The 24,734-nt window shown below is 40.3% G+C and overlaps 2 protein-coding genes and 1 long non-coding RNA gene across 4 annotated transcripts; 2 read left to right on the forward strand and 1 right to left on the reverse strand.

The window, feature by feature from the left end:
- Positions 1–7,160: 7,160 nt before the first annotated feature.
- Positions 7,161–11,330, forward strand: LOC115686611 (uncharacterized protein At4g04980-like). Its single transcript, XM_030611965.2, has 9 exons — positions 7,161–7,673; positions 8,210–8,380; positions 8,487–8,582; positions 8,684–8,810; positions 8,896–10,111; positions 10,218–10,383; positions 10,481–10,645; positions 10,753–10,905; positions 11,018–11,330. The coding sequence occupies exons 1-9, from the start codon at positions 7,590–7,592 to the stop codon at positions 11,219–11,221; spliced, it is 2,382 nt and encodes a 793-aa protein (XP_030467825.2). The 5' UTR covers positions 7,161–7,589; the 3' UTR covers positions 11,222–11,330.
- A 4,599-nt stretch (positions 11,331–15,929) lies between these two features.
- Positions 15,930–20,336, forward strand: LOC130140388 (uncharacterized). Of its 2 annotated transcripts, XR_008818397.1 has the most exons (3): positions 16,123–16,137; positions 16,206–16,355; positions 19,139–20,336. It is a non-coding gene; the product is annotated as an uncharacterized LOC130140388 (long non-coding RNA). The 2 variants fall into 2 exon arrangements; XR_008818396.1 differs by having other exon boundaries at positions 15,930–16,355.
- Positions 17,550–20,161, reverse strand: LOC115686662 (polyphenol oxidase, chloroplastic-like). The gene is made up of 2 exons (XM_030612030.2): positions 19,122–20,161; positions 17,550–18,557 (listed from the first exon to the last, which is right to left on the reverse strand). Exons 1-2 carry the CDS (start codon positions 20,159–20,161, stop codon positions 17,663–17,665), a joined length of 1,935 nt encoding a protein of 644 aa, XP_030467890.2. The 3' UTR covers positions 17,550–17,662.
- Positions 20,337–24,734: the final 4,398 nt, after the last annotated feature.

Here is a 24,734-nt window from a genome sequence, read left to right on the forward strand (position 1 = left end):
TTAGCCGCCACAATTTCTCGGGAAACAACCTCTTAATTTTACAAAGGAATTACACAAAATTTTAGCATGTGGCTTCAAACACTCTTGGATTTCTTCGGGGTTTGATTCGCAAAGAAGGAGCCTCTTAGATGCTCTTCACAAAGAAGATACTTCTTATATATAGATAAGAGTTTGATCCACAATAGGAAATTTCTTTGAGGAAATATATATAATCAAACTAAGAATCACTTCCAATTTGGAAATCCACTCAAATTAAGAAATCTACTTGAATAATGAAAGTTCCCTTTTCGGGCTCAAACTCGAAACATATTTTCAAAATAATACATGGAATATATTGATTGTTGTTGCTACATGTATTATTTTGTTGTTGTGATCATGATTCACCGAAGTCGATATAATGCTTTTCCTATCATCATTTCGTTTCCCCAAAAATTCGCCAAATGCATGCCACCCCCCTCCTCGTGGAAGACTCTCCAATGATCAAACGATTTACAACTTAGAAAGTAATACAAACTAAGCCAATGGGTGACTCGGAGCTAGACCCATCAAACGGGTGAGTTAGCTCGGGTCAAAAATAGTCCAACACATTTTCAACCTCAGTAAGGTTGATATAATGCTTTTCCTACCATCATTTTGTTTCCCCAAAAATTCGCCAAATGCATGCCACCCCCTCCGCATGGAAGACTCTCCAATGAAGGCCAAACTCGAGATTGGCAAATAAGAAAAACGTGTAATCCTTTGTATTATCCAGCAAACGATTTACAACTTAGATAGAAACTCAAACTAAGCCTATGAGTGACTCCTAGCTAAAAGCCAAGAGTACACGTTCAAAACATCGCATCTAATTCCCTGGGGCCGACACCATCATGATCTGGCATTGTCCAACCTGTTCCATGATTTCAGGGATTTCCATGACTTCCTCTTATTTTTGAATCCCCCTCATTGAAGCCTAGCACCGCTCATTACCAAATTTTAAGGTTCCAACACATTTCAATCGTCCGTCAAATTCCATCACATAAATATTAAAGAACTCTAGGCTGACATTGGAGAGTGCGATCTTAAGATCGCCTGAGCCATTAGATCAATCTGGGTATTCGAAAACTGATTCAAATATCACCTAACCGTTAAACTGAAAAAGAAGAAACCACTCCGATGCCACCTTTGAATTGGCATAAATATGATTGAAGGAATATTGTGGGTGCTTTGACCAACTACTCTCATACCTGATGTGAGAATTTATTGAATCAACCTATTTATGCGTATTGATGGATGCCTTTCGAATCAGCATTACAGTTTACTTAAGCTAATAAAGAGATGGACACGTCACATCATCAAGTTGTGTAAGTTTGGTAAATTAAATAAAATCATGAGAGGATTTCTTAAGTCGAAATATAATTGTTGACTTTATATTTCTTTTAAATTTAGGGCACGGGCATGGAGACCCATGGAACACTCCGCAAAGTCACATGTCAAATCAAGACTTTTGGTCTGTACAGTTGATCCAGACTCAGAGCAGTTTACAGATAGTTAGTGGGAATTCGAACAAATTATTGGGATTTTAGTATCCAAAATCCATAAATTGTGAATGAGAAGTGTGGATGGAAATAGTCCCACATTGGATAGAAGTTGTGATAGGAGATGGTTTATTTAGATGAGCCTCTCAAATGGATTTGGGCCCCAAGGGGTACCCCACTTTTATGGAAGGGAGAGGACCTACGCCAAGCTAGGTCAGTCCCCCTGCACGCGCCGCCGCCGCCGTCCGTCCCCCTAGGTCCATTCCATCGGGTCATCGGTTTTATTTTCCCGAACAAACATGTTCGGTTCTTGGAAGTTAATTTTTTCTTCGGACAGACATGTCAGTTTGTGACTGATAACCGTCTGTCAACTGAACGAATTTGTTCGGTTCTTGGTGACTGTTCAATCCCATCTATAGCTGAACGGGCTCTTCGTGACTATTCATTTTTTCGAACATATATTTTCGCATTCTCGGCATTCTCTAGCCCCGCGAGCCATTTTTTTCGCATAATCATCGTTCTTCATCATTGTAATTCGTGCGATTATTCCGCGAACTTGCGTTCGAAGGTTTCCTTTGAAGAAGTACCGCTTCATTGGAAAGGCAATCCGTCCAATTACAACAACTCTGAGGAATTAAGTAATGGTTAACACGTAGTGTGCAGTCCGTCTACTGCGCCTTAAATACCACAAAGAGTGTGAAGGAAAAAAAAATGCTTGCACAATATATATGCAGATTATAGTTTCGTAGATCTACGGACAGGAACATTCTGGCTTGTCGTTTTATCAATTTTCGTCACCCTAGACATCATACAGCTGCCAACACTTACCTTTCTTTCAATTTCCAGGTTCTCAATTTCTCGGTCTTTTGCAAGGAAACCTGCAATACCTTCCCTGAAGCTGCACAGCTTCAAGAATTCCCTATGAGACTTGGACTAGGTTATGGTTTCGGTAGTGATTATTGTTCCTGTTCCTTCGCTACTACAAGCTCATTCATGAATTTCTTTTAGGGCTGAAATTGAAGTTCAAGTGTTTGGACAATTAAAAATTCCTTCCTTTTTATTTACGATAGCTTGTAAAGTATTATTCTCGAGGATAATTTCCGCCTTTCAAAGAGTGCACAAGGTAGAACGCGGATATGTCCACGATTCAACGGACCTTCTGATTTATTCGGGTATAGCAGGTACAGGAGATATGCAAAGCCCATGAGAGAAAGAGAGAAAATAGGTTGAGCGAAAGTTAGAATTATCAGGCAAAAATAAGAAATTCGGTAAAAGGAAACATTCCGGGCTTCGCATACATTTTGCACATGGGGAGGGCACAATCCAACTTTACACTTGGTTCGTCCCAAATTCATAAGCATGATCCCAACACTTTTTTCTTCATTTTACCAGACTAATAAACTAAACTCATAAATAAAGTGAAAAAGTGAGGGCGTCTCAACTAACGTGGGATAACCAAAAGCAAAGGAAGTAAGCATTTCGAAATTATATTTTTCTTCTACAGCAGATCGCACCAAACTGCCTAGGACCGTAATTACACTTTTGCAATAGCTTTAACCAAACTTTGCCGCCCATCCGCGGATGAACTAATAGAAAGCTGAAAAGGCATTCAAATAGAAATTAGTATGGTTTTTGATTGTCTGTAATGACTCGATTAAAAGCATCAAATGTAGAATAAGATGACTCGAGTGTCCAAAGAGTAAGAAGACGTGGCTGAATTGGAGAGCAATCCAAAGTTAAACTTCAAATGACAAGGTAACTATAGCCTGCGCTTTCTAGAGATATCAGGTGATGGAAGAGTCAATTTTTCTTGATTGGAGATCAAGTAATCATTTTAACAAGCTTTGACGGGGTCGTCCTTGTTGATCAATTCCTCACTTCCTTGAGTTTGGTCTTGCGATACCGTCGCCAACTCATCTTCAGAGTGGTATTCTTTCAGAAGAAACAAGAGAAATCGATGTATTCTAGTCCAAATCAATGAATTGAAGTCCCCTGTTCCCACTGTGTCCCCCACTTTAAATTCAAAAGAATTGAATGGTAAAAGGTCTGAACATGTTGAATTTGATTCTGGATAGAGAGCTTCACATGTTACAACCAAGAAGTCGATGCATACTTAAATGAATCTAAACCGTTCGAATCGACGGGTTCCATGACCAGTCTCGCCAAATTCGACGGGTTCGGATTCATTTTAGGGCACGTAACACAATCGGCACTTCTCGGCTAACATTCCACTGAAGCTACCAATTTGGGTATTCATGTATCTGGCCCCAATCTCAAAAGTGATCGAATACAAACACCATATGGAAGAGATCCCAAGAGGGAACCCGATACCTTTATTGGGAGGGAGATTGTTGAAAGAGAGCTCAAGTTTGAGCTTATTATGATCTTTATATTTACTCAAAGATTAAAAACTCTTAAGAACCTATTTGTTTACAATTAAACAAACGCTAAAAAGATATTGTTTAACCTTGGGAAAATGACATAACTAGTCCCTGAACTTTAGCCCAATGTGCAATTTTGTCCCTAAACTTTTAATTTGTTTAATGCCATCCCTAAACTTTAGCCCAATGTACAATGTCATCTCTGAACTTTTAATTTATTCAATATGATCTTTGAACTTTTGGTATATATTTAATTTAATCTCTGGACTATATGAAATGTTCAATATTACCCATTCGTTAATTTAAATTAACAGAATTTGATAATTTGGCTTTCAATTCGGTACGTTTGAACAGTGGGCAAAAAGATAACGTTATGTTATGCGTGGATGATCCACAAAAGATATTCAACTCAAATCGGGATATAATAATCCACGTCATCAAATTACATGAATCATCATTTTTTTCATACATTAAATGGATAAATTGAAAGATTTGACAGACCGTATTTGGAAATTAGTCGGCGAGTCCATCTCAGCATAATCTACCACATCATTTAAATCTTTTCATTATATGAGTCTTGATGTCTCAAGTATCATTCTAGTCCTTTTAAAATGTCTTTTTGCCTCTTTCCTGCAAAGTCTATCCCAATATCATCTTGTTCATTGTTCCTTCGATATTGGGGACTTTTTGCGCGACGGGCCAATGAAAGCCCATCATGATAAGGCCTCAACTTTAGTCGCTGAAACATTACCAAAATCAGGCCCACTACTCATGCCCATAAATATAACATGGCGTGTTCTGACATGACGCGATAACATGATTCGAACACAACACTAACTTAGCATGGCTGGATTGAAGCTAATCGTGTTCAGTTCAATTTCTTGTCAACCCGCAAGACGTGACTAATGATGCGACTAATGATCATGTCATCCCGCTTGACACAAAATTGATCTGTACAAAAGTCGTTTAAATTAATGGGTTAGTGCTTACACAACCTATACGTGACCCTTTTAGATATGATTAGCTTATTCCATTGACTATGAACATGGTTTTATTTGATCTGACGACAGTTTGTAGACGGATATTGCAATTTGTAAATAGGTTTTACGAAAAATTGGGGATATTTTTGTGTGTGGTTCATGTTGGTGAAGCGATTTGGTGTCCACTCGTCTATTCGCTATCTAATCATGTCATTTAGATCATGTCGCCAACTCGTTAACATAGAGGTCATGTTCAGGTCAAGCAAGTTGGCGCGATTAACTCGTCATGTTGCCAAGTGCAAACAATGTCATATTTCGAACCAACTACTCGACTTTTCACTGCTTTTCAGATTATGGACACGACATGCGCCATCATTTATGAGACCATTGTCTCAATCCTCGCACTTTGAGCAACAACATGAACAGTTAATCAATCTACCTCTCTTGTCTTTTTCAAAGACACAGCACCGAACCCTTTTAGAGAATCAAGTTTGAAATGTAAATGGCGACCCTTGGAATCTGCAAGTAAGGTCGGCCTTTTAACTCCGGAAAATGTTGGCCATCGCTAATTTCAAAAGGTCGTGGTGGGGAGGCACTAGGGAAGACGGGAAGTTCTCGACTTTGCGTTTGGCATTGCTCACTTTCCTCTCGTCAAAAATCATTTATTTTTAACACTTGAAAATAAAAATAAATGCATCCACTGACCACGAATTTTTTTTTCTATAACGAGGGTGTACAGTTTGAGTAAATAAATCTCGAGTCCATGAAATTTCGCAAACTTTATAGGTTATGTACGAACGAGTGTGTTCGGGCGATGTGGTTATATTTATGGTTAATAATGCAGCGCAATTGGGGATTGCGTACCTAAATCCCAGATACACCTTTGACTAAGCCAACTGGAATAAATCTTCCGACCTGAGCATTTTCAATTGTTTGGCGAGAAAACTTTGGCCTATTTCTGTTTCTTTCTTATTCCCACTTTCCCAGCTTATGTATGCCAAGCAAGCCTGGCAATGGGAAAAGTTCTTAGGTGATTCGAATACATACGAGCCGATTCATCTATTATTGTTGTCGGTGGGTCTCACACGAGACTCCCATGATCTAAGTTAGGAATTACTGGATTCGCATGCGCCCGTTGTAACCTAAAATGTCTTCAAAATTTGGTGATGAAAGTGATATGTTCTAAACTTTTGCTCCCACTTTGACAAAAAATTAAAAATTAAAAAAAAACTCTAGTTCACACCTATAAGACATTGAGAATCACAGAGATGCACCGAGCTCACATGCATCCGGGTAACCCAAAATGTCTTCAAAATTGGTGATGCAAGTGACATTGTTCACGCATATAAGACCTTGAGAATCTGTAACCTCCTGTTTGTTTACATTTAAACAAAAGCAAAAGGTACATTTCATCAAAATTTAAATTATTTTCGAGTCTCAAAAAGTTGCGGAAAAAAATCGTATGTGAACCTAAGTCAACATTCCAAGGAACTTTTGATGAATGTGATGTATTTCTTAGAAATAGTAGACTTTTAAGGGAAGTTCCAGCACAAAAAAGAATGGACAATACGAAAATGAAGCTCTCCCGTGAAAATTAGCTCAAGATTGCCCCCTTACTTTTATAATTTTTCCTAATTTTAGATGTGAAAATCTGTATTTAGTGTAAGGCATCCTTTAACCGTGAGTACAACATCCGAGCACTCGGATCAATGAGAGAAATCTCAATACACGGACTACTATCTCGTTTTCCTTATAAGGTTTTTCATTACGTATTAAGATAACGAGTAAGCCACTCCGCTTAGATTTACACACCTTCCCGATCGAATCGACCATATGAGGACGGCTATTGCAAAGTAGCATGCGATGCAACTCAAGCAGAAAGAATTCATACATTTTCCGGGGACAAGAATCAACCGAGGATTAAAACTAGGTCTCAACTGGACCTCAAAAATACCCGAGATATAAAACTTTCAGAGGGCATTCCCTCTCCCCGGTAAAGACAAAGATACCGGGGGAAATCGGGGGAGCAGGGTGTGCGGGCACCGGGGGGAAAAGAACCGATTACACACACAGGATGTTGAAAAGGATATTATTAGCGACAAAGGGCGATGGTAATTTCCCTGCAAATAATCACAACTTCCTCCCACAGCTCAGCTTCTCGAATCATCTTTGGACTTAGGCTAATTTGTTTCTGTCTTCGCTGTCGCTAAAAGTATATCCAACATCAAGCTCCCTCAAATTTTGGGGTGGATTTGTTAGCCGTTGGAGAGATAAGCCTCAAACAAAAACACACGAACACCAAGACAAGAAACCTTTTCGTAACGAACATTTAACGACGAACGCCTTCGTTGTCCCGTCCTTAAAAGAGCCATTCGCCTTTCTTCCCAAATCTTGACTCTCTCCCATGAGAAAGTTCCTGACAAGAAGGCTGATTATCGCATCAAGAAAGCCTATTCTAAGCCCCTTTTGATATGCTCTGCACGTAGTTATAGCAACAATAACGACAGTTTTTCTTTTGTTATTTTATTCTGTGCAAGACGCTTTCAGATTTGAATGTTTCCTTGCCTGAAGAGCGCTTCGCCTGTTCTCTCCATATAAAAAAAACCTGGGTTTCTTCTCGAACGGAGGAGCTGGCGAGGACTCGTCGAGCTCTCGCCTCGATCCATCGCGACCCGCTTCATCGGTTTTGACGAGATCCGGCGCGCACGCCCTCGATGACCGCCATGGCGACCCGAAGCTGCTGTGGTGTCTCGCCGTTCTTGAGTGGTTGTGGCTCATGCAAGACCTGTGGCTACGAGGTATCGTAGGACGTTGCGTTAGGATTATATATGTTCTTGATCTTTTCGCCGTTCGGTTTCATTTTCCACAGGCAGTTTGATGATGATATTATCTGTTTGGCACAGATATTACCTGTTTGCTTGATTGCAATGGTTTAGAAATGAGGGTACCGCGCTGTTTATTTGTTTTAAATGAGCATGTGCAATTCTGATATATCATGATGAATTCGCTTCTTTTCTCGGCATCATATTCACCGAAATTTTTTTAAATATTTCATCTTCCCAGTCTTTTAACATTTTTTTTGGGAAAAATGTGCTCGGTAGTTCGTCGTTCATCTTTCGTCGAATATTTCGTGATCTTTAATCTTGTCCTGATCATTTTTGTAGGACAGCATCATTTACCGTCAATTCGCCATTACGTGAAATGAGTTGTCATGTTATTTGTAAATATGGCCAAAGCATTCTGTGTATCTATCCAGATTAGATCTTAGAAAATAGGTACCGGAAGTTAATTCATAACGTGACGATCTTAACGATTTGTGAATTTGGTGCTGCAGGTAATGAAAGAATCCGAGATGTCAATGCATAGAAAGGGCGAAGGCTCGAAATTCGCTAGCTCACACGGATGCAGAGACGACCTTCTGGCAATGGAGCTCCAGAGAAAGATCTCCATCTTTCGTGATCTCATTGACTTACCGCCTTGTCGCAGTTCTATCTCAGTCGACGAGGTAATTAAACAGAATGTTGCTTATCCCTCTAAAATCCTACCTAAATAGACATTTCTGATATCAATATAATTACAAATTTAATACCCTGATTTCTCTTCTCTCGCAGCTGGTAATAGAGACAATGGAAGATCTCCAAAAGCTTTACCCTGAAATCATACCAAAGATGCAAGTCGCGGAAATGAAGACAGCAGCAATCAATCAGGTAACGCTGTTTCGCTTTGCAGAGCCTAGTATGGTTAGGTGAATGCAGATTGCAAACTTTGATAAAGGCTGTGCTCAATTAACCAAACATATTCGAAGCAGGGATTGAGTTACTTTTGCACTGCTTTAAAATCTATTGGAGATTCATGGAAGATGAACAATGCCTGGATCGATAAGAACACCATTGAAGAGATTGCTAATATGGAGCGCAACAATTTGGAGAAAATCGGTATGCTCAAAATATAGTTAGCTTAAAGTAAAAGTAGAGTTTCTCCTGAAATGCGAAACCCAGTGAACTTATTCTGCCAATGCAGTGGGAATAGTACTGGCAATACTAGAAGGCCTGATAAAACTAGTGAGAGAGAAATTCGACCTGATGGATGAAGACAATGAGGACGAAGATCACCGCCAGTTCGAGAAGAACTTCACGGGGAGTCCCGACAACCAAAGCCCCTATGGCTCGCCAGTCAGTCCGACTTCGGTCCTTCCAGAACAGCTCAAGGTCACGAAATTCGCAGAGGTCTCCTACACGCCGCCACTGCTCTTTCCTCTCCGCGTTAGGGCTGTGGGGAAATTGAACCCGATCGACGTGAAGCGCCTTTCGCTATACATGTTTCCTAATGTTACAGCACAAACCGGCGGTTCTCCAATTGCAACTTGTGAGAAAAAAGAGGAAGCTAGCAACACTGACGATGTGAAACAAAAACTTGCAAAAGAGGAGGTTTTGCAAGAAACAGTACAGCCACTTAAGGTGTTGTCCAGTGGATTGCCATCGCCTATGTTGCCACCTCCGCCGCCACCGCCGCCACTGCCTTGCAGGATCTCACCAATAGAGGAGGCTGTGCAAGAAACAGTACAGCCACTTGAGGTGTTGTCCAGTGGATTGCCATCGCCTATGTTGCCACCTCCGCCACCACCGCCGCCGCTGCCTTGCAGGATCTCACTAATAGAGGAGGCTGTGCAAGAAACAGTACAGCCACTTAAGGTGTTGTACAGTGGATTGCCATCGCCTATGTTGCCACCTCCGCCGCCGCCGCTGCCTTGCAGGATCTCACCAATGGAAGTCCAGCCAAACATTGGAGCACCAGCACCCCCACCGCCTCCACCACCTCTACCTTCTTCATCAGTCAACTCATCAAATGTTACAGTTCAGTACCTGCCGCCTCCCCCACCGCCGCCACCAGCACCAAAGATGCAAGGGAACATCGCGGTGCCTCCTCCACCACCTCCGCTTCAGACACCTTCAAAAGGATCCACACCTCCACCATTACCTCCCCCGCCATTTGGAAAAGGAGGAGCTGCTCCACCGCCCCCTCCTCCACTCAGCGCGACCAGATCCTTGCGCCCCAAGAAATCCAGCACAAAGCTGAAAAGATCGACCCAAATCGGCAATTTATATCGGCTGCTCAAGGGAAAGGTTGAAGGGTCGAGCCTAAAAGGTAGATGCGCTGATGGGAGGAAAAGCAAGGCCGGTGCCTCGTGTGGTGGAAAACAAGGAATGGCTGATGCACTAGCGGAAATGACAAAGAGGTAAGCCTTGAAAGTATCAAAAATCCTAGCAGTATTTACAAGAACAGATTATGCTAGAAAAGCTAACCTAATCTTCTATGGAATTTGCCAAAATTCTATATCTCAGATCGGCATACTTCCAACAAATCGAGGAAGACGTCCAAAACTATGCAACAATTTTAAAGGAGTTAAAGAGTACCATCACTTCTTTCAAAACCAAGGACATGGCTGAGCTGCTCAAGTTCCACAATCATGTCGAGTCTCACCTCGAAAAGTTGACTGATGAAACACAGGTCTATAATTAATAGATTATTCCATGTTATTTTCTGACAGTCGATCTACGCCTCACTATTAGCTCAAGATCCGAACGCTCAATTCTTGGAAGCGCAGGTCTTGGCGAGGTTCGAAGGATTCCCCACAAAGAAGTTGGAAGCATTACGAACAGCCGCGGCACTGTACTTGAAGTTAAACTCTATTATCGTCGAGTTGCACAACTATAAAATCATGCCTCCCTTGGGGCAGCTCCTCGACAAGGTCGAATGCTACTTCAACAAGGTAAACTGAATATCTATTGTTTGCCCGTAAGATCTCAAGACGCTTTGCCATGAATCTTTGCTTGCGCTTCATTGCTCACGGTTTTTGCCAAATTGAACTGCAAACAGATCAAAGGAGAACTCGACAAACTCGAACGAACAAAAGAGGAAGAAGCCAAGAAGTTCTCAACCTATGACATCCAGTTCGACTTCGATACACTTGTAAGGATCAAGGAAGCAATGGTGGATGTATCTTCCAGCTGCATGGAACTGGCACTTAAGGTATCACATCAAAAGAATTATTGAAGCACGAGTTCTATTAGTTTAACAGAGACTATAAATGGAAATGGACGATCCAGATCTTGAGTTTCATCTAATAAGTCTCTTGATGCAGGAGAAGAGGGACGCCAAGGCGAATGAGGGTTTAAATGCTGGAACAAAAGCGGATAAACGAGCACAGGGATGCACAAAAATGCTCTGGAGGGCTTTTCAGTTCGCATTCCGGGTGTACACATTTGCTGGTGGCCACGACGACCGTGCCGACAAGCTCACTAGAGAGCTGGCTCATGAGATCGAGTCTGATCCGCAGCACCAGTAAATCCGTTTCTGCAGTCTATATTTATATAACCAAGATGGGCACTGCATTGAACCCATTAAATGACAAGTTTGAGGCTATTCGGTATATCTTATTGGAGAGTCTTTTTTTGTGGCTTATATGCTTTTAATCCCTCTTTTGAGAAATTCAACTAATATCTTACTAGATTTCTCGAGGACACCAGTCTAAGAGAAGCCATTCCAAGACTCTCTGGCGGAGATACAAGCTTTGCTTCATGTTGGATAGAATATATAAAAAAGTATTATTATGTTCGAGCGTTTGATGTGGCATTTAGTAACTAGTTGCTTCTCACTCAAGCTTGTTCTAGATTTTGAAGTAGAATTGCTGTATGGTGATCTGTTGTGGTAGAGACAACCCAAATTGGAATATGTCACATAAGATGTAATAACAGAGACGAACAAAGCCTCATCTACGTTAAGATTAAAAACTTGGGAATGGAATGCAAACGCGCCTATGAAAGAAAAGAGTGGGCACGTACAGGACAACAAGCGAATTACGAATGATGGGTCTACTTTTGGATCGAATTTTGCGCATCACCAACGAATGAGGCAGACATTAAGTTAAAACCTAATCAACAAAACCTCAAAAGAAATTTTACCATTTCACAAAGTTGTTCTCTGGGTATTCCAAAAGTAGAACAGTCAAAATGCAGCTTTTAGTGTGGCTATGCCTCTGTAAAGTTGCGATCATGTCTTCAAACAGGCATCCTAAGGAGAAAAAGATGGACCAACTTCATCTGGACAAAATATTGCAAACCCAACGCACGAAAACTCATGACACTGTGAAGCGAAATCACTCTGCTCTTTAAGTAACTAGGACTAGACAGAATTGCAACTTGAATCAGAAGGGTCTATATCCGCAATTACAAGTTGAACGCAGCATCTGGTGAAGTATACATATCAGGAACATGCTAAAACAAATGCCAGTGAAAAAACCAGACGTTTCGATGAGCTGAGCGCTTAAGGAGAGTCGCGAGGGACGACAATCTTGGGAAGCCGGATGATGATGTCCATGGCCACCAGTTTGTTTCGAGCAAAGTAACATTGAAACGAATGGGTTGTGAACAGTCTTAGTTTTGCTGGCCTGTTAGAGATCGATACCTGTTACGGTAGAGTCCAATTTATTTACATATTTTTTGGCACAATTTGTGTTATTTCTCTGGGAAAATAGATACTAGATAATCAATTTTTATGATTTAAGCTACTCCAGTATTTTCCTTATCAACAAAGCACATTCATGATATAGTCGACATCTAAACGTTAAGTGAAAGAACAAGTTATTATTTGCATAATGGATGGATGGCTCGCAACGAAAATTCTTGTGTCATTGTTTTACCAAATTGTTGTGGATGATATGCAGATGTGGTTCTTTCTGTGCAAAAGAGAAATCCGTCATGCATATATCGTCAATTAAGAGCAGCATTTAAGAGAAATAATCACTAGAATCTGCCTAAAGTAATGGAAGTAACTCATGAAGGTATCTTAATGATGAAATTGCCAAAGTTGTAATGGAGAAATATGGACGTACCATTAATAATGAAATGCAATTAACAGCACAGAGATATTTCAAGCCTACAAATATGGACCGGTGCACATAGAATTTTTTGCCAAAGCACTCTCTATTTTAGCATAACCAAACCATCAACCATTCAGCACTCTATCAAAACCAAAACCCAAGGGAATAATGAAGCGAGCCTCCAAGTTGATGTTGGTCTTCCTCTTGGTGACTCTAACTTGTAATAAGCCTCTCTCTCTCTCTCTCTCTCTCTCTCTCTCTCTCTCTCTCTCTCTCTCTCTCTCTCTCTCTCTCTCTCTCTCTCTCTCTCTCTCTCTCAATCATAAAACCCTAACCTATGATTTTTTTTATGCATTTATACAATTGATCTCGAAGAAAATTTTACACTTTTTTCTTTACCAAGCTAAAGCAAGGCTAAGGAAATGCAAGGAATACAACCATATGCGTGATTCTTTTAATTTTTTTCTATCGTGAGCATGGCACATGCTATTTCAAAATAAATGTCTCCCAAAAGAATAGTAACAATAAAAAAAAAAACATTTGTTTCTTTTTTCCTTTTTCAGGCGAGCCATGGATAGTGACAAGAGTCGATGCATCATGTAAGCGGTGACAAGAGTCGATGCATCATGTAAGCGTGACATTGATTGCGGCTGGCAATGTCCGAGGGGCAAGTGGGCACTATGCAATCTCAAGACTCACCGATGTTCATGCATTGGAACCAAATTAATTGGTTCCTCTAATGTTGATGTTGAACCCCAATTGGCTTCAAATCCCTAATTACTCAGTGGGTGGAAACAAACTCTTGTTGAAGTCCTCAATAATCAAATCAATAATAAATTTGTCTAATCATAACACAGCTTGCATAGGTCCCTTTTTTTTCCTCACATTCTTAAGTTGTTTTTGATATTAGGCCATCGGCAGTGCATATTATCCACAACAATTTGGTAAAACACGGCATTACGAGATAAAGTTAGCCAAATAACAATCAACGCTTATCAATCTAACAAACCACAATCAGCTTGCTTTATCGACTTGGCTTCTCCCTCAACACGATAAGTGCATATTCACTGGATACAAGTAATTCTCAATTTGCATCTTTCAAAAATCGAAATTCTTCCCATCAAATCTGTCCATTCTTATTTTTCCTTCTTTTATCATCATCAGTTCACTTCAAGTCAACTAAGTCTAGCTCTGGTACCGATTGTTGCGAAAAACAATCAATCGAGCACAATAATAAACAGAACAAGACAATAAATCGAATGCCGAATTTACATGATTGGGTTGGACCTACTCCACAGGGAGCAGTACATGATTTCACTATAGATCAAGCAATACAACGGAAATTACAACTACACTTGAGTAACTCAAATACTCTCGGTATTTTCCAGCCCCAAATAACACCAAATAACTCAAACGGTGCTTAACCTTACAATTCCCAGTGAAACAAGCTCACAAAGGAATGCGTAAATCTTATCAAACGATATATTGTCTTAAAAACACTTGCAATTTCTTCATGAGCATATCGCACGATTAATTGTTATGACCAAAAGCTCTTTTGCTCACTAATAGGCAAAAACCGACACTCACCTCTTGTATATATGATATTTGGATCCAAAATAGGAAAAACCTATTCAAACTACAAAACCGCTCAAATTACGAAACCTACTAAAACAAGAAAATGTATTTGGGTCGGGTTTTCCTTACGAGGTCAAACTCGAGACATATATTCAACAATATATAATCAGCATCTCTCGAATTTTACGAATATTGTAGGGTGAATAAAGACAAAGAATTTGGTACGCATATGTACTAAGATATTAAGAGTAAATAAAACTAGTAATTAATGGGGTTGTTATTTTATGAGCTAAGCGCTCATCTGCTTACGTTTATATTTAACTTTAATCAGATGATTAATCCAAAAACTTCTCCATCTAACTATCAACGTAGAATGGTAGCATGAGAGTTTATGCATCTTGACAGACTTTTAGTTTTGCAACAGAGACCCACCCACCAGGCCATGTCATGTCTTAATAAATCGTTGACCAGCGTTGTCAATGGCTTTGAGAATTCTTACAAGCCTAATAATTAAGTAACGGGATAATGACACAAACAGTCCTTGAACTTTAGCCCAATATGCAATTTAGTCCCTGAATTTTTAATTTGTTCAATGTAGTCCCTGAACTTTAGACGAATGTTCAATGTAGTCCCTGAACTTTTAATTTGTTCAATGTCGTCCCTGAACTTTTGATACATGTTCAATTCAGTCCCTCAATTATATGAAAATGTTCAATGTAGTCCCTGAACTTGAATTAATAGAAAGGACTGCATTGAACATTTCCATATAGTTCAGAGACTGAATTGAACATATACCAAAAGTTTAGGGTTGACATTGAACAAATTAAAAATTTAGGGACCACATTGCACATTGGATTAAAGTTTACGGACCATATTGAATAAATTAAAAGTTCATGGACCAAATTGTACATTGGACCAAAATTCAGAGACTGTTTGTGTCATTTTCCCTTAAGTAATAAATCTACGTGGGATTTAAGAAGATATTTACAGTTACATCTATTTTATTTATAGAGTTATATCGCAATAATTAATAATGAAAGTTAATTCAAATTAATTAAGTTAACAGTTAAGGTGAGCTTAAAGAGCATTTATTCTAATTTTTTTCAATTTCTATTTAACCCTATACTGGGTACACTATATATTTCCTAAGAGATATTCGTAACTATTTCCGGAACTCTTATGTGCGGAACTTTTTGAAGCAAACGATCGATATGAAAATAGGGACGGCTGCAGTGAAATAACATGGAAACTAACGGATCATGGAATTCAAATTTAACGCAAGAAGAAGAAATCACTCAAGTAATCAATGATGAACAATAATTATACTAAAGATTTACGTAGTTCAGCCTGAGTATCGGTACCTACTCCATAGGGAGAGTCAACTACCAAGAAATTCACTATGAATTTGAAAAATTACAAAGTTACAATCACTCAATACCTCAAGTATTTCCCAGCCCTTTTGTTTGCTTCGATACGTAATGACTGAGTAGAATTCTTTTCTTATTTTTTTTTTCATGTGACCTGTCGACCCAACTAGGAATCCAATTCCGACGGTAATAAAAAATTTTCAATAGGTTCTTGTTTGTTCAGACATCAACCTGTCCTATTCGAATTTGGAATTTTTACAAGGATCGGATTTTCTTCGCCGGTTCAAATCTTCTTGACAACATTCTATTCCGATGCAATCAAATCCTATTCGAGTTTATTTCCAGATGATGACTAAAACCATAGTCATTATTATTAATTCAAGAAATCATGCATCCTGAAGCAGCTTTGTACTGCAGGAGAATGTTTGTACTACACAAAGGGTATGGTAGTTTCCTTTGTACTTCATCTTTGTAGTACTGTTAGTACTTAACTGAGATTTCTCCATCAGCCCTTTCAGTATGCAAAGGTTCAAACACCACAGACAGAAAGATGACCGGCGGATCATTCGTGCGTTTCTTTTGAATTTCACCAAACTCAATGAGAGCTGCAACGGAGAAGGCGAGATGCATACGACGGGCGGCGCAGAAATACTCTACAGGTAATTTTATGATTTGCTCGCATTTCTCCAGGCTTTTTCTTCACATGCACGCACCAGGAACCAGAAGTGTTCTTCGGTGGCAGTGAGTTGTTGTGCACGACGCTTGCTTGCCAAGGCATCTCGAGTCAAACAACTGTTATACATGCATGCACATACATGTAAGAATATATGTACACTTTTACGTGTTATGTACGTTTGTTTGTATGCATGATTTGCGGGTTAAGCTGTTGATCTTAACTTTTTAGGACAAGGGCTATGGTAATCTTGAAATCCTGACTGTTCTTTTGTTAAGTCCCTATTTCTCAGTTGACTTCTTTGGTATATGTATCCTATAGGAGAACAAAAACCACCAACATCCCCAAACTCATTGTAACATATTTATCCTAAACTTTTTTTTTTAGTATCATCTAAAATTCTAAATTTGTAAATATATGACACATTTGCGCTCTGTCATAGTAACGTTAATGAGAACCATTAAAAATCTGTCTACATGAACAACGGAAAGCAAATTGTGTCAACATGGCACCTTGGTTGGATTGATGGGACCTAGACGGAGGGTAATATATCACACGGTTAAAAATTTGGAGTTTTTTATGTCACAATATAAAGTTTTAAGGCAAATATGTCGCAGTAGACATAGTTTGACGATTTTGACGTCACAAAAAAAGAGTTCGGGTAAATCTGTCATGGGTGACTATAGCTTAGGATTTTTTATGGCATTTTTCCCTATCCGACATCATATATTGTGATTCATATCTATATATATATACTAGAGTCATTTGAACGTGAGCGTTGAATTTGCACGTTGTAAGATTGTCTAGGTCTTATCATTCGAGCTCTTAGAATAATCCCAGTCGTGGAAACTAAAGGACAAGCAGTAGTTTACATTGGATCCTCTTCTCTCCTCATTCTTGAGTTTTTTTTATGAGATGGGTAGGTGACTAGTTTGAGTAATTTGACAGTTAGATGGGCAAACACGATTAGTTTCAAAAGGGATTATGCTTTTTACATTTAATAGCACCACTGGTTAGAATAAGCGCACAGATCTCCATGGATTACATAATATAGCAACTTGACCTTTAAATTAGATTAATCGTAGCCATTTAGGGTTTCCAAGAGCCTACTACATGCAACGCGGCCAGCACTTTATTCAAACACACATGATGTAGAAACTAAGAAAATCGAGAAAAGTCGTAAGGAAAGAAAACGAAACGCTTACGTAAGTTAAACCAAAAAGATTTGACCACTAATCTTCAAACTTGAAACGGAAGAAACATCACAAGAGAACGCCACCGCCGCCGTCGACTTCAGTCGATAAGTTCGATCTTGATGTTGCCAATGGTGATGTCGCCGCCGCCGTACTTGGGGGCCAGAGTCACCAGGACCTCCTCGTCGTCCTCGCACATCAGGTCCTCCAACAAGTCCGTAATCGCCAGCCTCAGCCTGGTCTTCATCTTCTTGCCGTGCTTGTGCTTGTGCGGCACGTTCACGAAGCTGCCCGCGAACTCAGTCTTGTCGGGCCTGCTCAGGGAGTCGTGCTCGTCGTTGATGTAGACGTCGAACTTCACGAACGCATCCCTCTCGAACTCGATCCCTTCGATCACCAACACCTCCTCTTCCTCCTCCTTCTCTTTCTTGCTCCTCTTTTGCTTTGGCCTCTTGACCAGAGTGCTCACAACTTTGTCTAGTTTAATAGGAAATTGAACAATAGGCCGTGGCATATCCGCGGCATGAGCTACTTTCCCAAAGGCCTTGGCCACCTTTTTGGCTATTTTGCGTGGGGTTGGCTTAGATTTTAGCCATGGAATGTCAACATCTTGGTACTTATAACCTAAATTAGTGTTATCTAGGCAATCTTTGACCTTCACACGCACAGCCTGCCCGTTCTCGTCGTAGAACAGGAAGGCGGCATTGAGCCAGTCCGGGTCCGTGAAGTCGGTCCTCTTCGCGCCTCCTAGGGTTTTCCACACGTTCCACATGCGGTCCACGTTGGAGTGGTGGGCGAAGAAGATCGGGTCTCGGCCGGCAGAGTAGAGATTGCCCATGTCCTCCAGGTTGGGCTGCCTGGTGTCACCACACCACACATGGACCGGGCCGTGCGGGATGTTCTCGAGCGACCCGGCCCCCGGATCTGCCTCGTCACCCGCCCGGTAGGCACTGCCGAGGAAGAGTTTTGCCGTCTTCCCACCCGACACCACTTGCCTGCTTAGACCAAATTGATCATGTCATAAATTAAGAAGCAAAAAGGTTTTCTAAGTTAATTATAAGGATATAGTCTGTCTGGTTTTTCACACACAATCCACATATATCATCATTGATTTCAATAGTTGGTCAATTTTTGAAACTATATAACTACCCATGTCCACAATTTATGTCATCTTATTATTATTAGTAAGGCAATTGAATTAAGCTGTTGCCATCTCAATGCATCAAACATTTTTTCTTTTTGTGGACCCTTGTAAAACCCCATTTTTGCTCTGTGTTAGTTTGACTCTCGTTACAATACCTATGATAAAGTCCTGAATAGCATTCTCACTAGTCTAAAAATATATAGGATTCATCTATTCTCAGTGCTTACGTAGAAAAATTATGGGAGAGATTATTATAAAACAAAGAAAAAAATCAAAAGTGACAAAAAGAGAATTTACCCATCGCAAACTGAAGCATTGACTTTAGACTTTACATGGCCAATTAAATTGTATTAATTTAGATCTACACCTACGTTCATCCAACCTAAAGTTTCTCATTCTTGCAAACCTTTATTACCTGTACATGATGGTTAGGTTGCTGGACAACTGGTCCTGATTCGATGTGGTTGGGTCCTCGCCGTTGTAGTCGAGATCCACGAGCGTGGGCGGTGCATGCTTTGGGTTTCGGTTTGCATCATAGAGCGGCGATTTCGGGTCGGCAAACATGGCAGGCATCTGCATGCCGGCGGGCGCATCCCAGTTCCAATAGGGCAATGCGAAGGTCGGGTCTCCAATCAAGCTCCCCAAGATCTTCTCATAGAAGTAGAGGTAGTAACGGTGGAATGGGAAGAATAGCCAAGAGTTGTGGACTTGGATATCCAGGTTTGGAAACCCGACTTGGTGATAGGCCCCGTCACAATAGGCGCAATGCACATTGGCTTGTTGCATGAAGCTACGCGGGTCGTCGGCAGGTAAGGCCTTCATGAGCTCAATGGCCTTGGCGTACTTGGCGATGTAGTCCTTATCGGCCAAATGAGCGGCTGGCCTCACGCGCAAGGGCGAGTTTGAGTGTGGAAGCTTGAAGTCTAGGATCTTGGTGGAGGACGGCGGGCAACAGTTGGTGGCCTTCACACCAGCCGGCAAGTCGGCCTTCCCACACTTGGTAAGGTCCGGGGCGGATATCGGGGCCGCGAGCGCAAACGGGTCAGATCCGAGCCCGACCGCCCCGTAGAAGCCGCCGAGGCCAATGAGCACATTCCTCCTGTCGAGCTTGGCCGACATAGGAGTTTGTTCGGAGTTGTCATTGCCCGGGGCCTTGCACGAAACGGTCGATCGCCGCGTCGAGTGTTTTCTGGGCTTTGTGTAGAGGGAGACCGGCGCCCATTTGTGGAAGAATGGACCGTATGTGGAGATGGCAGCGGAGGAAGAGAAGGAGGAGGTGGTGGTGGTGCCGGCGGCAGCGGCAGCTGCGGCTGGTGCAGGAAGAGAAGCCATTGGCCAAAGTTTAGGGTGCTTAAGCAAAAGATGAATGGCACTATTATATAGAGTTGTCAACACAGAGTGGTTAGACTTTTTCTCGTTCATGTCACTACGTATTCTAAAGTTGACGGGTAACATTTAGAAACGATCGACTCCACGTGGGAAATTGAAGGAAACTCTAGGTACAGCTTCCTCCAATTCCGTGATAGAAAACCCTAGTTTGAAAATCCTTTTTCTTCTCGGTTTGTCCAAGAAAGTCTATGTAATCGGATCGAAATTGATGATAATGAAAAGAATAGTCAGATCATTGGTACGCGCGACTTCTCTTTCATCATTTGATCCTGATGCAAAAGTCAGTTCTACACACTAATTATAATTAATTATTGGAACCACCAAAAAGCAAAATTAAGCAACGGAAATTGAAACGGCATATTCTCTATATTTTGAGGATTAGTCATATAGTTTAGAACTTGGATTTTGTGTTACGAATGCAGAAATCCAATTGGAACGGAAAAAAATACCAAAAGAGTAGGTCACTAACTTATTGTTAGCTGATTAAGACCTAACATTTCCATACAAGAATGTCACGAGATAAAAAAAAACGGTAACCGGAAGTTGCGCGGTCGAATCCCGCCAATCACATGCGAAGCGTTCTGGGTCATGGACACTTAGTCGGGTCAGTACTCGTACGTCTAGATCATAAGAAAAAGAAGTGAGAGGAAATATCGGTTCTTCCCCCTCGAACGACCGAATCAGCAATAATCAATCAATATACGTAATTTGTGTTCCTTCTATAGCAAGCCCTTTTAGTGACATGAATAAATATCCAATCTTATGGGTTTCACATATTATAGTTTGTACATGAATTATATTAAGCGCTCATTTAAATCCTTTTAAATATTCAAACGTAAAAGGGAGACATTTCGGATAGAATATGATACACGTAACTGTTATAACTTTGAATATGATTATAGCACTGTCAAAGTGCCAACTAATCTCTTAGATAATTCCAAGTCCCAACTCGAGACACGACAAATTATGGGTAGTCATTAGCTGAATTAAAGAAAGGACAAGGCTGCATTCATCACTTCTCTTTATTTTCACACTCACCTGTTCATATTCATTTCATATTCTAAGGCATTTTTAAGAATTTAAAGCAATTTGACTAGTTTAATATGGGGGATAATACCTAAGCAATGATGCATTTGATTCCTTGATCTCTTTACTGCTGATGATAGCAAAAATATGTTCCCGACTATGTATTCCGCTTCCGCTCAACCCTAAATCCCAAATTCGCATCCGATCGAAGCATAGCCATATTCACATTATATGCATAAGATAAGGACGTATAATGCATGTACAAACACGAAAATGTGTCGGCGATGAATAGAGAGAGCTCGCAACTCGGATTTTTTCGAGGGTCGATGTCCGATTTGTAAAAGCATCTCGAATCGCATCGAAACTCCCACACTTGCATGAATTTAAGCAAACCCTATTGCACGATCTCCAAGCAAACCCCATTGCACGTGGCGATCGCCAAGACATACATCTCGCAAATCAACCCCCTTAGAATCAATTCATCCTCCACATCGATCTTGCCTCATGCCTTCGCTTTATGCACAAACAAAACAAAGCCATTCAAGTCAAAAAAAATCGCCATGACTTGTATGTTACGTGGCCAAGATGATCAAAAAAACCTAATGCATGATCTTTTTTTCTTCCTTTTCTGGGTTTATCCAAGAAAGTCTATGTAATCGAATCGAAACTTGCATGGATCTGAGCAAACCCTATTGCAGGTGGCGACCGCCAAGAGATGCATCTCGAAAATCGACCCCCCCTCGGAATCAAATCATCCTCCACATCGATCTTGCCTCATGCCTTCGCTTTATGCCCAAACAAAACGAAGCCATTCCAGTCAAATAAAATCACCATGACTTGTATGTTATGTGGCCAAGATGATCTATATCTACCTAAAGAGACCCGAGAGGGCAATCCAACTCAACCTGTCTCGAACGTCAGGAACGGGCCGACGGATGGCCATGAATTCTATTCTATTCGTAACGTCTCTTGATCTCGAAGTTTCAAAAGAAAATGATCAGATTCATGGAACATCTCCACATGGTGTAGAGAAGCTACCATGTGAATAGTCGTACTTGCGATCCATATAAAATAACTCAAGCTGCGCACGTTCTCCAACCATCTCTCCCTCTCTCTCCTATCTAAAAATTTCACGTTGACTACTTTTATTACATTACTTCAATTGCGGGATAGTGTTGCATACACATGCGATATGTTCTTTCTCCTTGTTGATTTTAACCTAATCTTCTATTCCACCATCCCCCATATCGATATCGATAACCTATTAAATTAAGACGAGTGGTGGGAATCGAAACCCATGATGGCATTTGAAAATCAATCTGTGGGTTCTTCGAGGGGTGGGCGATGAAGCAATCTCATTTGACCAAAAAGTCTATGAATACCTAACATCTCCATAGGAAGAAGATTTTGCACAAGGAAATGAAGAAAAATAACTTGAAATAGCTTGACAAGTAAACCGTGACTAGCATTTGTCTAATCCGGCTTAGGACTTTCAACCGGTGGAGTGCTGTCCTTCTGTTACCCATTCAACGTGCCTATTTAATTATTAGCGCAGATCCAACATTATTTTAAGGAGCAAAAACCTTGGACTTGCAAGGATGAGATAGTTATGAATCTTGACTTAACCATTTTTTCAATTTAATCTAAGTTTCGTTATTAATTTAATCGAAGCCCATCTCTTTTAGCGAGGGTTAGAATGGAATCATTGAACTACGTTATACAGGAGGCACCCGACACATGCTCGATTCGATCATAGAGATCCCGGAGCGTTTCCCGGTCTCTTGAGGAACGATTCTCGATGGTTCACCTTTCTTTGTCGTACTTTCCATGTGAATGAGTTAAGATATATAAACCACTTGATAGTATACAATCACTTCAAATTTAGTGTGAATGACCTAGACCACCTTATTTTTATCCCAGAAATTATCAGCTTTCAATGGATTTCTCTATGTATTGTAGAGCCCCCATTGTGCTGTTGGTTATCTCATTCCGAGAGCCAAAAAAACATGGATGTGGAACCCGAAGGGTTTCGCGCAATCGTACCTCAAATCTTAAGAAGCGAGATTGCTCCACGTACTGCTTATGTAGTCGTTTCGGTAGGAAGTGTGATCGTGCGTTCGGACTAGCACTCGTATGTCCTCAATCAAATATGCACTTGATCCAAACAAAACTTGATTGGAGATCACTGTTCTTTTTCCCTCTCATGCGTCTCCATACTCATGTATCCCATGTATATATAATATCTATCACATGCAAGTAGTTTCTTAAAGGATCAATTCAAACGAGCATATTGATCACGCGAGTACACCTGCATTACGCTCACCATGCACTAGTTAAGATTACATATCCGTCATCCTAAACAATCCCGTCGTATCATAAACTCAATTCATTACACCAATCCAAGCACCTTTGATCCCTTTAAAAGCGTATTTGACTTTATCGGATATTCACAATCAGGTCGTAACCACTTAAGATAGACATGACTGACGGTCCGATGAATACATGTACCAATGTAAACACATAATGGTCTTCCTTTTGTTACTCAGATCTCTCCATCTCAACCTAGCTGCTTTCCTAACATGTTTCGTAGCCCACATCACTCTTAACCGGAAGAAACATGTTAAAATAGCAGTCACTAGATCAAGATTATTTTTTAAACATTGAAATGCAAATGGGTTGGGCTTGGGTCAAGCCCATCATGGGCGGCCCAAGCCCAAAACTCAAGAAAACCAAAATTAAGAAATGCGTTCGCTTCGATCTAATTTGTTTACCAGATGACATTCAACCGAAAGTTAGCTCTCTTGTCCAATTTCAAGAAATCGATTGTCTATCAAAAGCATAAACACTTTTACTTCATGCAAAATCTTTTCATGTGAAATCTTTTCATGTAAAACATTTCTTTTATTCCAGAAGATTGTACAAACACTTTACTTATTCAAAATAAATAAAAAGCTAATGGTAAACCTTTATAAGGTTTTTTTTCTGGAAAAAAGATAAAATGGAATGAAATCCAACTTAATTAGTTTGACATTTCCTGAACCATAACAAAAAGGCCATAATTTTTTTTTGGGGGCCAAGAAAACCGATAAGTATAACCTAAGTAGAACCGACACGACACGACACAATACGACACGCCGACACATTATTTCTCAAAAAATAAATAATTTTGACACGTTGTATATTAAATGTATATTTTTATATATACATGATAAATTATCATTTTTATGATTATTTCAATCAAATTAATTTGATTCAAATCCATAAATAAATAAATAAAAAAAAAAGAGTGTCGGACGAGTGTCGATGTCCGACACATCCGACATGTGTCCAACACCGACACGGAGGCCCCCGGAGAGTGTCTGTGCTTCCTAGAGTATAACAGAGCAAAAATAGGCAAAAATGATTTTGAGATTTGTAACTTTAGTGATGTCTTCCACTTAAAATTTAGCACTACCTAACTACAGCCAAATACCATCTTAAGTCGAGATTACGCATTAACTTTAGTAGTTCAACGTAAAATCTTATAAAGTATATTTCTCATTGCGGTAATTGCAGTCATACGACTAGAGAAATGAACAGGAGTGGTCAACAAATCAAAACGTCAGCAACATTA

This window comes from Syzygium oleosum, unplaced genomic scaffold, assembly GCF_021117445.2.
Source record: "Syzygium oleosum isolate NSW1041296 unplaced genomic scaffold, Sole_v2.1 Sole_v2.18, whole genome shotgun sequence".
Lineage (NCBI taxonomy): Eukaryota > Viridiplantae > Streptophyta > Magnoliopsida > Myrtales > Myrtaceae > Syzygium > Syzygium oleosum.

Excerpts from the sequence above, each read along its gene's own strand:
- LOC115686611 (XM_030611965.2), top strand. The coding sequence starts at position 7,590 with ATGACCGCCATGGCGACCCGAAGCTGCTGTGGTGTCTCGCCGTTCTTG. Across the intron at positions 7,674-8,209 it reads GCAAGACCTGTGGCTACGAG|GTAATGAAAGAATCCGAGAT; the intron begins GTATCGTAGGAC and ends TTGGTGCTGCAG. Across the intron at positions 8,381-8,486 it reads GTTCTATCTCAGTCGACGAG|CTGGTAATAGAGACAATGGA; the intron begins GTAATTAAACAG and ends CTTCTCTCGCAG.
- LOC115686662 (XM_030612030.2), bottom strand. The coding sequence starts at position 20,161 with ATGTTACCCGTCAACTTTAGAATACGTAGTGACATGAACGAGAAAAAG. Across the intron at positions 18,558-19,121 it reads AACCTAACCATCATGTACAG|GCAAGTGGTGTCGGGTGGGA; the intron begins GTAATAAAGGTT and ends TGGTCTAAGCAG.